Source organism: Fusarium mangiferae (assembly GCF_900044065.1).
Source record: "Fusarium mangiferae strain MRC7560 genome assembly, contig: FMAN_scaffold001, whole genome shotgun sequence".
In the NCBI taxonomy this organism is placed as follows: domain Eukaryota; kingdom Fungi; phylum Ascomycota; class Sordariomycetes; order Hypocreales; family Nectriaceae; genus Fusarium; species Fusarium mangiferae.
In genome coordinates, this window is record NW_024573921.1 from 3,246,748 (window position 1) to 3,259,879 (window position 13,132).

Consider the following 13,132-nt stretch of genomic DNA (forward strand, 5'->3'; position numbering starts at 1 on the left):
TCGCAGGTTGTTGATCGACAGCATATCTAGGACCCGCAGCGGGCCGATCTGATACAGAGTCGCTAGCATACATACCCTGTCTCTCGAAGTCGAAGCTCCCTGCAATCTATCATCCATCGCAAGGCGCACGTCTGAGTTAAAGCCAAGGACGATCAGGTGTACGTGCTCTGGATGCTCAACCAACAGACATACCCTGACGCCTGATAACTTCCATAGCCAGATGTCGATCATGATATGATGATCTAACAATACGCCCCCGTAACATCATGAACTTGAGTTGTTCATGTTCGTAACCAACAGAGAACTGGAGAACTATAAGCCCATCATGCGAGCTGACGTCTGCAGAGCGGTATTTTGAACAATGCAACTGCAAAGCTTCACAACAGTGCCTAGAGTTGCTCAATGGATGTAACGATTAACACCGAGCTCTGCGCCTCTTCGGTATCCGCATGGTGTATCCCTCCTTCAGGTTGACATGAAGGGTCCTTGCGATAAAGCACGTTGCCTAAAGCGATAGGGCCGCAGGTAGAGCGGCCATGCCACCCCTAGAGGCCAAGACATGTAGGCGTCACCACTCACGGAAAGCACTGCGAACCGAGTTCTGAAGCCATGGTTCCTTCGCATATTGGCCGTAGCCGTCTTGAATTCACCCCAACCCCATTGCCTGGTGCGGTTGTACTTTGGATATGCATACACATGCACGCCGAGAGGGAATGCCTTGATCGGAGAGAGCACACCGTTACTAACGTGGAGATAGCTGCATGTTTGATGAGCAACTCGTGTTGACATGCAGCTCATGGCCCCATTACAAGGGACCGTGCCCGCTGATAACCTTGCGAATCATCACCACGTGCAGTTACGGAGGCTGCTTCTGGGTGGGAACTCATAACAACCTGCAGGATATAGGTGAGCCAAGAGATGATAGTAACCGAGGTATCGCGACACCCAGAGGGAATATCACGCCCACATCACTGCACCTGGATAAGAAGCGCGTATAAGTCACAAGTCGAGGCAGGTTATCCGTATCGATATCGAGGTTGATAGAGAAGGGTAACGAATTCCGACGGAAACTTGTTTCGCTCAGCACCATGTTTCATAGCGTGGGCGGAAAAACTTGGGTGTCTCAAAATCCAACCCCCCAATTTGAGGGTCGGGTCGGGTCAGGACAGGTCAGGACAGTAGCGACGAGAATAATCGGTAATATTGGGCAAACAAAGAGTGACAAAAGAGTCCCGTCACTTTGGGCGAATTGGGGTTACATCGCTGGATCGATGGACGCTGCTCTCCTCTCAGGGACTCAATTAAAGGCGCCACCTACAAGTGTTTGTTCCAATCAAGCAACGTGATGGTCATTCTCACCGCCCACTCAGCAGTCGTCGCTGTGCCAAATGTAGCCAAAAATATCAGAGTCAACCTCGCATCATTTCCCCAGTACAGGGGGTCGGACATTAGCAGTCCGCTCGCGAATAGGTAATTGATGTGCTGTTCAATAGTGATCGCTTACCCTTGTGCGGCTGGCTCTGAGATAAAGGTCGAGACCAGATCCAGTGGAGGCTGAACTATTGAGGGCGTGCCGTCGCGCGGTGCAGGGAGGCTATCTCTCCTTAGGTGGCATTATCTCAGGGAGGGCAAGCTGAGCAGCCTCAATGTCAATTGATTCTGGGCTGAGAATCCTATGCAAGTGTCAACATGTCTCGGAGCAATGAACACGTTGAAACTCTTCAGCGATCGATCAAGACACAGACCAGATGTTCTGCCCAAGAATGAATTTCCCCATCCGTGCACCTTGCAATATCGCAGTTCGGAATGTGGGAAAGGGGCTCACACGTATGAAGCTGACGACATGAGCCTGAGACAAGGACAAGACAGGGACTCTAGGTACAGGACATTGCTGTATCCGTTTGTATGTCCGTCAGAATGATGGACACGAACAGGGATCGTCAGGGGACGCCACACAACAGCAGCCATCGTCATACGTATCCCCTGACTTCCACGTGGAGAGGGTGCGTGCCCCTGGGTCCTGTGGCTTGACAGCCCTGCCTCTACCTAAAGCTGAACAAGAGCCTTGTGGGTTGTCCTGTCCTGTCTAGGCTGTGATGGTAACGCTGCAGGTGGTGTGGCCCATTTGGTCGCTGTGGCTGGCTGCTGAACTTGAAGAACCAATTGTCTTCTCAAGGGATGTGGCTTTGACCTCGTCCCAAGGGCCCTTTGTCTATGGGAACGAGGATATCGTCAGCTCTAGCGTTTGCGTGTTCCTGACCTGACCTGTCGTAAACTCGTCTTGTGCCGGCAGTGCTATAGACTGAGACATTGCACGGAGTAGCTGAGAGTTTATTAGCTTAGCAGGTCGGTCAACTTTATTGAAGCCAACTAACAGCATCGAAATGTCACTGACATGATCGCCGACTTTTAGTCAAAAGTCGGGAGACTCTTCCGACATGGAGGGTCCCGACGGCGGTCGGTCGGTCGGTCGGCGACTTGCAACGAATGAATGAAAGCAAAGGAAGTTTTTAAACTGACTAGAACCCAAGATATTGGGCTTGGCTTCGTTACGCTAGACGGAGATGGGCCAGTAAATCGGCGAGAAGCTACGGTACTTGTTCTCGAAGTCATGCCGTCGGCACTATTTTCAAGACGAGAGGACAGAGTTCTCACAAAAACCAGTTTTCCAACTCGTGGTTACCCGGCTGAGGCGTCAAGTACGGTTCCGCCAAGCCTCCTAAAGTCCGACCGCCTGGATGAGTTCAACGGTCTGTGGACAAGAGGCTGGCTGGGCAAAGACATGAAGCCCCTAAGCCTCATCTGGAGCCGAGGCACGGCGTCTCCGTGATGTCTATGTGCAGCATGATCAGGCTTGACTGTGAGTGGTCCGAGAAACCCCAAACACGCTTGAGACGGGTTACGGTGATCTCTGTTCCTTGTCAGAAATACGACGGTGTCAATTGGTCTGAGAGGAGCGGCCGCTTTCTCATCTCGGCAAAGCAAAAGGTAACGGCAACCTAAAGGGGTAGAGTACGTTACCAGCACGGCGGAACGGACATTATGTCGGTACGTATACTATTTACTGTACCTTATGCCAAAGTCCGGAGAAAACTGCCGAGAAAGGCAGAATACTCGCCAGCGCTGATGGTTTCGCGTCAGATGACTCCAACGTACCAATGATGTTGGAGATACTAAATACTCAGGGTAGCATTAGAGGAATCACTCATGATTGATCGCTGCAGGCATTTCTTGCAACAGGTCTAGCCAGTAAGATTATAGACTGATCAAAGATATCAGATACGGTGAAACCTATCAATTCAACAGCCGAGTCCCGAAAGTGACTGGATCGTCCTTGATCTGTAAGCAGAACAACAAAGAGTCGATCACCTGCCACTCTTTAAGCCATGATCTTCATTGTCGGGTCAGAGGGTTCTGACATGAAACGGACAACAGGGCGGAATCGATGCCAGTGAAGATCACATTTTCAGCAACACGGTTCCGCTCAGGAATCAAACGCAATGGCGGTATCCATGATTGCCATCCAATTTGCCACCATTCCCACTTTCTAGATACAATGCCCCCGAGGAAGTCGGTGAAGCAGATTTCAATCAGAAACCCGGCGGTCTGGAACTGACACGCACGGGGTCTTGGGTCTCATCTCAATAATAACCCCAGATTAAAAAGAAAATATGGAGAGGAATAGTCTGAAGAAGAAAGGAAAGAAAAATCTTACTGCTAGTGTGACACACTGACCCCTGGTTTCCAAATAGCTGATACAGTGGACGGAGATCACAACCTCAAGGAGGACGATATCGGCACAAGTTGGGATGAAACTAGGCGTACTGTACCCAGCCTCGTCATCAATCATCAAAGAAAGGCCTCCAAGGCTCACTGCACAACTGCCCTAATAGCCGTTGGACCGTCTCTGTTTACCGCTAGTGCTGAGTTTGCCACCACCCGTTCTTTTAGTCAGGGGCACAAAACAGTCCGGACGGCAAATTATTTCATTAATTGAATTATGTACGAGGAAGGGGCTTGCATCTGGTCCTTGTTTCTGATTACCTATTATTGAGGCTGAATTGAACTGTCTGGTGGAGATAATCATTGTTCGAAGGGATGAATAGTTCAGACATCGCCAATGCAGGGTCCAGGGATGTAATCTCCCAACAGAAGTACGACATAGGAGAAGGGGTATGTTGGTTTGTACAGTCAGCAAGGCTGCCGTCAATTGAGTGCACGTGCACAATAGTTTGCCAGCTGGAAATTTATTGATGGCAAAAATAAATAAAAATTACAGGGGCATTGCCTGGCGCCTCAGAACAAAGATTGGCTTGCATGCACGCACACCCCTTCCTTTCAGCGTGGACCAAATGGAAATGGATACTCAAACCTCATGTACCGACCGTTGCTCGGTACAGTCTCAGTGGGTATGAATAATATCGTCCACTCCTTTTGAAGGAGTAGACGCTCAAGCCCTGGGTTGGGCCGTGTAGATGCCCAAACCTGCTCACTGACGGGATGTCGTGCATGATGTTTCTGATGATTGTTGTCCGTGTAAGTCCGTTGCATCATAGACAACTCACACAAAGACCCGGCATATGGATCAGAAACGATGGATATCATGCAAGCTTGTCACCTTTTCTGCCCCAGCGTATTCATACGTGAGCGTATAATCGGCCAGCACATTCAAAGGCAGCGGGTGCAAGTGCCCGCGTTGGCTTAGCTATAGCGGTAGTTTATAGGATTATTAGCCTCTAGTCTACGCAGTGCAGCAACTTAATAAAAAAATAAAAAAATAAGGTGAACCAAATTGGCGGTAAGCTAAGAGCTAATGTGACATCTCCGAAAACACCATTTTCAGCCAAGCCACAGACGGACGGGAACCTAGGAGACACACGTAGCATTGCTCCGTTTATTTCATTCAAGTCCGAGCTTGGCTCTAGAATCAAATCCCGACCTTGGAAATTTCCAAAGAATATTCTACGAGATGGACCGGGCTCTTGTCGGTGTGAGGTGAGGTGATCCAGAATGTCCTCTCGGTAATCGAAGGTCATCCATGCTCTGACGGTGTTGGCCCTGACGCCTCAGTCGGCAAACGATAACGCCAACCATGGCATTTCTTTCTTCTTTCGTGGCATCCATGGTCAAGGCGTGGCACCTCATTCCACGTCCACATCCACATCCACAGCCATGGAAGCCATGGAACGTCCATAGAACAATTCTAATCAAACCCACATACAAAGTGACAGTCCACAGCAAGTAGAGAAAATAAGGCCTTGACCATCTGTTCGGAAGTTTCGGAGCTATTAGACTTACACGGACCATTCATGAATCGTTTGGTTCTCAGGTTTTCTTCTTCCAACCCGAAACCCACTCTCAACTAACAAACACGCGTTCACCAGGCTCATGGAATTGCGGCATGTGCTGTGCAGCAGACGTAGGACCCCTATGACTTCATTACGATGATCTTTGACCGCACTCAGCGTGATATCGCGCCCCAAGCGCTCGCTTCGAACGCACAGTCACAATCGCGGTGAGATGAGGTCTTTTTGATTAGGTCTACGGACCACAGGAGTGGGATTAATAATAATTAAAAGCGAGCACGACAAAGAAAGCGAAGCGAGATCTGCTACATACATAAAATAATGGGGTCAACCGATGGATGGATGGTCAGAGTGGAGGTTTCATTTCACCTTAAGAGCATGCATGCCTTGAATACGAATAAGCAGTCCTTTCTGGCCCCCCTCTCTCCTGTGGGGGTTACAAACAACGTTGACCGTACACCGTTAAATGCTGAGCCTCCGTGCCAAGACCAATGAGAAAATGAGAAAAAAAAGAGACATCCAATGCTTGCATGTGTTTGCGAGTTGTTCTTGGGGAGCAAGAATAGATCGGATCTTCGTGTAGGGTGTCAGAATAAACCTAGCAAAAGGCATCTTAAACCTATGCCGAGTTACCTAAGTCTTTTCATCATTTACCTGTATTGGATCAAGGTCCTGAGTTTCTTTACTCCTCTTGGTTGTATACCGCAACGTTGCCGGCACAGTCGGGATTAAGGTCAGAATTGGACAACAACATCGTCACAAGGCTAAGAGTGTGAGTCATCCAAGACCCCCAGATGTAGGCAGGTATCAATCTACTGGGGTTACAGAAGTGCATGATGGGATTGGGGAAACACAGTTGGCAGGCAGGGATACAGATCCAGAGCCTGGGTTGGGCAGTGTCACCTGCGAACCACTCAACATCAAACCCCGGTGTATGTATCGAATACATTGCCGTGTAATGTTTTTGAAGAGGTTGTGTAAGTGACCGTGAATGTAGGGCTGCAGAATGTATCCGTACCGAAAGAACAGAAGGGAAGCAGAGAAAAGAAAGAGGCGGCGGCACAGCAATACCACGAGACACTGATGCATTCGATATGCCCCCGGCGAAATAGATCTGTAAGAATAACCCCATGCTTTGTAAATGGCTTACACGGCTTAGCGGTACATCGTACTATTTTGGTCTTCTCCGTCAGTCCAAGGAACCTCGTAAAACCACAACATCGCCGTCTCACTAAGCACCATGACACGGGAAAAAACGTGTCGTAGCCAGGCACAGGCACGCAGATTACGGTAGTCCTCATTTACACTTTTGGCCTTCTCAACTGTCGGGAGAGCAAACGTCAAAGCGAAGGTTTTTTTATTCTCGCTCTTCACCATCGCTTAGAAGGGCACTGGAATGCTCGGTACGCTTCTACCGAAGGCGGCCCGCATCCTGAGCCCGCCAGACCAATGCTACACCTCTATTCTCTCTTTTTAAAGTTTTCTACGACACGGAATTGATAGGTGAAGTGCGTTAGAGGCTCGCCAGCCGTGGTGCCCAGGCTTGCGGAGAGTTCTGGGCCGCGAAACCGGTGCGATATGCCGAATACCAGTAGAAGCAGGGAGTAACCTGAAACGAATACGTTTATTTTCAACGACGGCGAACGCATCACTAGACTAGTCCACGCCGTAATAGTCAGATAATCAGGTGGCATTTCCGATATGGAAAAGAGATTACCCTCCATTGCTTGCTTGGCCATAGAGAGAAACATGCCAGCTTGGACAGACAAACACGTGTTGTTACACGCCAGTGTTAGGTTGTATTGCGGTATGGTTGGTATGGTATCGTGTTATCGATCTGAGACCTTTTGGCACCAACAACCGAGACAGATGATCGGTCAGTGTAAGTTAAGTTGCGTTAGAGGTAAAAATTCGTATGACACCAACGTAACTATGGATATCCCCCCGCAATCGAAATAATTATTCCTTGAGGGTCTGGACTGCATCTATCAGACCGACAGCAGCATGAAGGCCCAAGTACGGAGTATTAATGCAGCTCCCAATTTTAGTTCGCTAGTTGATGTATATCGGTCAGCCAATATCATATCCACATACCAAAGTTGCTTCTTTTCAGCGGTCAAGATCTCGCCTGCCGACATGCCTGCATAGTACTCAGCCCTAATCAATGTTGTTGAGAATAAGCCAGTAAGCTGACGATGGAAATTCGCAAATTGGTTGACCCATTTGTGTGTGACTGTGACATGAACCAAGCGGTGACAGAAAACCGCCGCCCCCTGGTCTCAGCTTTTCCAGGCAGGGCGTTTGGTTTGGTGAGATTTGTGTCTATTTTTTTTTTTTTTTTTTAACCAACGCTTCATCTCAACTCACATGTGAACGGGGGCATGACAGTCAAGGTTCAGGCTCATGGACCACCGAAATTAGACGTCATTCAGCGAGCATCGAACATCCTGGGCAGCATATCCACCTGAGAGCGAGTCTAGGCGAGGAGGGCTAGAGCGTAATCTCAATCTTGTACAATTGGCCAGGGTGAAATTCTTCCAAAGCTTCCATGCGACGTTCTATACCAGGGTTTGCTGTGGAACCCCCCAACAAAGAACCAGTCTTTCTCCAGCTTCGCCTGTTTCACACTGCTTGGCTGACGAGGATCGCAGGCCGTCTAAGCCGTTCTGCCAGCCAAGATGGGCGTCGACCACTGTATCTTCGTCGAATTGCCTGTTTTGTCGAAAAAAATAGCGCTACCAAGGTGATGGCTGCCACGGAGAAGCAAAATCAAACTGCTCGGTAGCCGGACTCATTGGAATGAATCAGTACAGACTTTACTGGCTGGTCTGGGCTTGATCTTCGCTGTAGATTTTTTTTTGTTTTGACAACGACGGGTTTCGTTTTCCTGAGTTGCTCTCCTTGGAGAACTGATCTAGAGTTTTGGTGCGCCTCCACGGCGGAAGCCGGTTCCTAAGATTTACACTGGCGGGTTGATAGCGCTGGACCAAAGTATACGCCGGCTCATGATACTCGTGGCCTTTGGACGCATCAATTGGATAACCAGTACCATTACCAGGACATACCAGCAACAGTCAGCTTTGAGTTGACTGCATCGAACACTACACTACGGGCTGCTGGCTGTGCTACATTGGCAGCCTGCTAGGCAGCCCAGCTGATCTCTCGATATCCAATAGAAGGCTGATAATGCGCCGTAGGAAGCAAGGAATCGTCATAATGGGCATCTACAAAGTGCCCGCGTTATTGCTTTTTTGGGGTCGACCGGCATTCAAAAGTCCAATGGGCGTGTCGTACAAGCAGAAGCAGATGATTGAGGGCGTCGTATTGGTAGAGACAGACCATCTTAGGCTGGGCAGTGAGAGTAAACTGCTGTGCTGTACGAGCTAACTGATGCACATTTGCATCTGCAGCATCGGTGAGGACAAACACATAGAGACTGAAAATGTGGCCGAGCACATTGCATTTGTGCTACTGCATGCACAGGGTTCAGGATGGATATCGAGAGACAGGACAGCATGTAATTAATTGTGAGTTGCAATATTAATTAATTAATTATTGAATGAAATGGTGGATTTTACTGAATTACTGGGCGCTTTGTTGTGCGACAGGGGCAGATTACTGATGACTTGGCTTGACTGCTAACGTAGAAAGGGACTCCATGTCTGGTTGTTCTACTCCGTATTGTGCCATCGGCCGTTTGCTTGTTTCAATTTCCGTTATTTCTATTTTTTGTCACTGTCCGTTCGTTTTTAGCAAGAAGCTTGCCAATGGAAAGGAGACAATATAGGAGGTGTATCGTATTCTCTTACACCGCACCAGAATAGCTGGATAGGAAACCCCAATGCTCGGCTGTCAATTGACTGCCCGCTTGCTTCAGGTGGTGTCCGGCGGGCTCTGGTACCTAGAGCCAAAGTACCTCAACTGACGTATCTACCTCGTACGAGAGAGCCTTAGCTCCGTCCTGACATCCATTTCACATTTCAGCGTGGCATGGCCCACGGCATGGCATGGGTATAGGGGGTGTGTGTCCTGGAGCGGGTCCTCATCATCTCCTGGAGGGCTGAGGGCGTGCAGGCACACCCCCCCTAATCCTCTTCTCTGGCCCCCCTGTCTCTGTCTCCAAGTGGTGCCCTGTGTCTTGCGCCCTGGCTGCCCTGGCTGGGCTGCTTCACCTCAGATTACCTTTTGGCTAGGAGCTTGAGCTGGGCTGGAGGCACAAACCAAACACCAGAGTGCCCTGGCCAGGAATATTAAAAGGGCAGCGACCTCCCTCTTCCCCACGACCGATCATTCACATCATCGACTCAATAAGAATCTATTCAGGCATTCTCTCTTGGCCTCTACTAGCTCACTTAGATCAAATCAACTTACAAACACTCGAGCACTTACACTACTTACTACTACTACAACAACTACTACTACCACTTGATCAATACACTCGGATCAACTCAACCACCAAACACCACCTACACCATCTTGAACTGAGCTATCTATACTCGGTTCTCAAAATACATCAATCACATCAACTCGAAGCTATATCTTCAACTTCCATCAACATGCCTGCTCAACGACCTTCGCAGCTTCCTCCCTGCCCCGGGCCCCCCCCCAACCGACCTCTGCCTGCTCTTCCCAAGCGAGGTTAAAGCATATCGACAGCATCGACAGTTTACCAGCATCTGTCTTGGGTTTCAGCCTCTTTCTCCGGGATCACGCAACCGCCACTACATGACACCAACAGGCAGGCTCTTGGCTTCAGCTCTTCTCGTCCTCGGTTACACAATGGCAAAGGACAAGGTTCGCCCGGCTCTTGCGACCTCCCGCGCCGCATATGCACATGCGAACTACGACTGAACCCCTACATGCACATAATCTATCATAACCACTCTGGGATTTGGTATGCAATGCAAGCCGCCTGCACGCAAAAATACTACCGCCTTTCGACTGGTTCATCCGTCGAATCAAACAACCTGATTTCACCGGATCTTCCTGGCCACATTTGCCCAGGCATTTCGCGACCCGGTCTATTCACCAACATCGTCCCTTATGGCTGGACCGACCGGACTCTTCAACTTCACTTCTTTGCGTGCGCCATTCACTAAGCGCATCACCGTTACAATACCCTTTATTACACTATCTAATAACCTTTTTACTACCACCCTTTCTCTACTTCGTTCATCACTATTTGGGAGGAATTTGTTCCACAGTCTTTCAAGGGAACTGTATCAATAGACAGGCATTATCACGGCGTCTCACAACATACACCGCATTGTTCCACTATCTTTGGCATTGCGCGCATGTGGGCTTATTGTTTTTATGATGAACACGTTGGTTGGGAACATAGATATCATTTGGGATGGGGGTTGGCTATTTACACCCGATTATCCTCAGGAGCAAATGGGATTACCTTATGTTTATGTCCACTGATCACTCAGTGTTGACGGAAATGGAACGAGATACCAGGATACTTTTTACGCGAACTCAATCAAACTTGAAATTGCCCCTAAACAAACAAGATCCAAAAGAGTGACCTTTGTCTCGCAACGATGACTCGAAATGCCTTGCCTTCTTTTTTCATTTTCCATTTTTCATTTTTCTCTTACTTCCCGTGTCTCTCCTTTTGCGAATCTCCGGAGCCAGGAATTGCTTGGCAGACGGGTCACTCCAGGGCCTGATTGCCTAAAAAGCGAAATGTCAATTGCGTTGCTCAAATCACCGTGACCCCCTGTCTCGATAGCGCCTCGTGATCTTGAGTATCCTTGCCCAGTACGTAGCTCCCTTGCATCGTACAATCTTTGTCATTGTTCATAAACTTGTGCCTAAGCTGGGTTTGGCTCCTGGGCATTGCCAGGCCCAGGCACAGGCACAGAAACAGCAGTTCGCTTGCCCTACATAGCAATCCTCACCATTTGATGCCTACGCCGCGCTTCTGCAGCGTCGATCCGAACAGCTGACGCTCGCCTCAACGACAACTGAAACTTACAGGGCCCCTTTACCAGGGGAGCCTGACCGCTTGCGCAATACATTACTGCGGCTGCCCTGAAATGTCTAACGATAGTAGTGATAATTGCCTTGTACTATCATGTCTTGCCCGTCTTCAACTGCGGCCGGACATGCCGTGGCTTACAAGGTAAGAAACCCGGCGCTGATCGTCTCCTTTTCCCCAAGTTGGAGATGTCACCGGGGGGAGGGGCAGACAAAGACGAGATTCATCAAATCGTCATCTTTTAGAGAAAAAAACTCGTTCGCTTCGCTTTAGTTCCCCTCGAGGTGTGATCTGATCTCCCCCTAAAAGAGCCACCTAACGTTAGTACAAGGTACGGCACATTGTAACTCTTGGTGCGGAATGGCATCGGAATTACTCCAATGGCAATCCAGGGAACATTAGTGGTTTTTCTTTGTCTTTTATGTCCGGCCCTGAGCCGGCGCGACGCCAGCGGGAGCCTCTCAGCCTTCACAACCGCAATTGGTTTGTTGGCCGACCCTATTCAAGTTGGTTGTCATCGAGTCCTGGTTCTAAGCAAAGAGTGAGACGGGCTGATAGTTAGTTGGGTTCCAGGTCCAAGGTCAAGAGCCAGCCAACAGGTTGGGATGATTCATGATTGGTACCAGCTGAAGGTGAAGAAATCCAAGTTCATGGTATTGGAGTTTTTGGCTTGCAGTAGTTTGCTTGCTTCAATTGTTTGCCTCTGCCACTCTAGGCTCTCACAGTGATAATCATGAAAAAGACGATCGTGCACATTGAAAAAAATGATGAAACAGGCGGTCACGCCCATCAAGACTATGAGGCTGCTTATCTTTGACATATTTGGATCGTCTAATTGCCATGTGGCGAACATGGCCAAATCTTTTGCTCCATCACCCTCGTCATGTTCCTGTGCCTGTCTCAAAGATTGACGATCGCTGTCAATGTCCGTTCTGTTACCGCTTCAGGGGCACGGGTGAAGATTACCGACAAAGGCCTGATTGTCCGTCGAAATAAGGAGCTGGGCGAAGATCACTCGTTGCCATCGGCCCAATTACGCAATGGATGAATGGCACAAGCTAGTTGCAGTGAGCAGTGATTAGTGGTGCCTCAATACCTGGAGTTTAGGCTTTGTGGCATCGTACCCTTCCGCTCTGCTCTGGCGGTTGGTGTAAGTTTGTTGGTGAGACGTTCCCATCGATGTGGCTCATGTCGACCACTAGTATTTGAGAGCAGCTGTTGAAACACCAACGTACATACCGTAATCATTCAGCTCTTGTCCATCTTGTCTATCTCCGAAACTTTGGGTTCTTGATTGATATTCGTTCAGCAAACAGCGAAACAACGCTATGAGGTTGGTATGCAGATCAGACTTTCAAGTCAAAGTATGTCTCCCGGTTAGGAATATGATATGTCTCCGAAGTGGGTATTAGTGGCTTCAGGGACTCAGGACGGGAGAGTCAGTCACTTGCGACAAGGCAAAGCCGTCTCCATGACATGAAAAGCCAATGGTCATGATATACCAGATCAGGACAAGTACTTCGGGCTCGAACTTGGCCGACAGGACGGGAGGCTGTATCATGTTAAAGCCCGATCCGACGGTGTGGAGGCCAGACAAAATCACTATACAGATAGCCAAATTGAGCTTCTGAGAGAATTTAGAGTTCTGTCATAGTAAAATTAACCTTCACGATGCAGTATTTTGTCACTTATGGACGAATTATGGAGCGATACTGGGCGCGAAAATCAATCACGTGGCTACGCGCTGTCACTCCTAGCGGGCGGGGCATTCTGTTAGGCGCTGCTAGGCTCGTCGAATAGAGACAAGAACAACCACGAGGCTGGCGTTTGTGAGGCCTTGCAG

General features: G+C 49.1%; 2 protein-coding genes across 2 annotated transcripts; one reads left to right on the forward strand and one right to left on the reverse strand.

Moving 5' to 3' along the window:
* Positions 1-4,962: 4,962 nt before the first annotated feature.
* Positions 4,963-5,124, reverse strand: FMAN_01528 (uncharacterized protein; the record flags this gene model as incomplete). Its single annotated transcript, XM_041819979.1, has 2 exons — positions 4,963-5,043; positions 5,092-5,124. 2 exons carry the CDS (start codon positions 5,122-5,124, stop codon positions 4,963-4,965), a joined length of 114 nt encoding a protein of 37 aa, XP_041676869.1.
* A 4,738-nt stretch (positions 5,125-9,862) lies between these two features.
* Positions 9,863-10,405, forward strand: FMAN_01529 (uncharacterized protein; the record flags this gene model as incomplete). The annotated part of the gene is made up of 2 exons (XM_041819990.1): positions 9,863-9,944; positions 9,999-10,405. The coding sequence occupies 2 exons, from the start codon at positions 9,863-9,865 to the stop codon at positions 10,403-10,405; spliced, it is 489 nt and encodes a 162-aa protein (XP_041676870.1).
* Between the last annotated feature and the right edge of the window lie 2,727 nt (positions 10,406-13,132).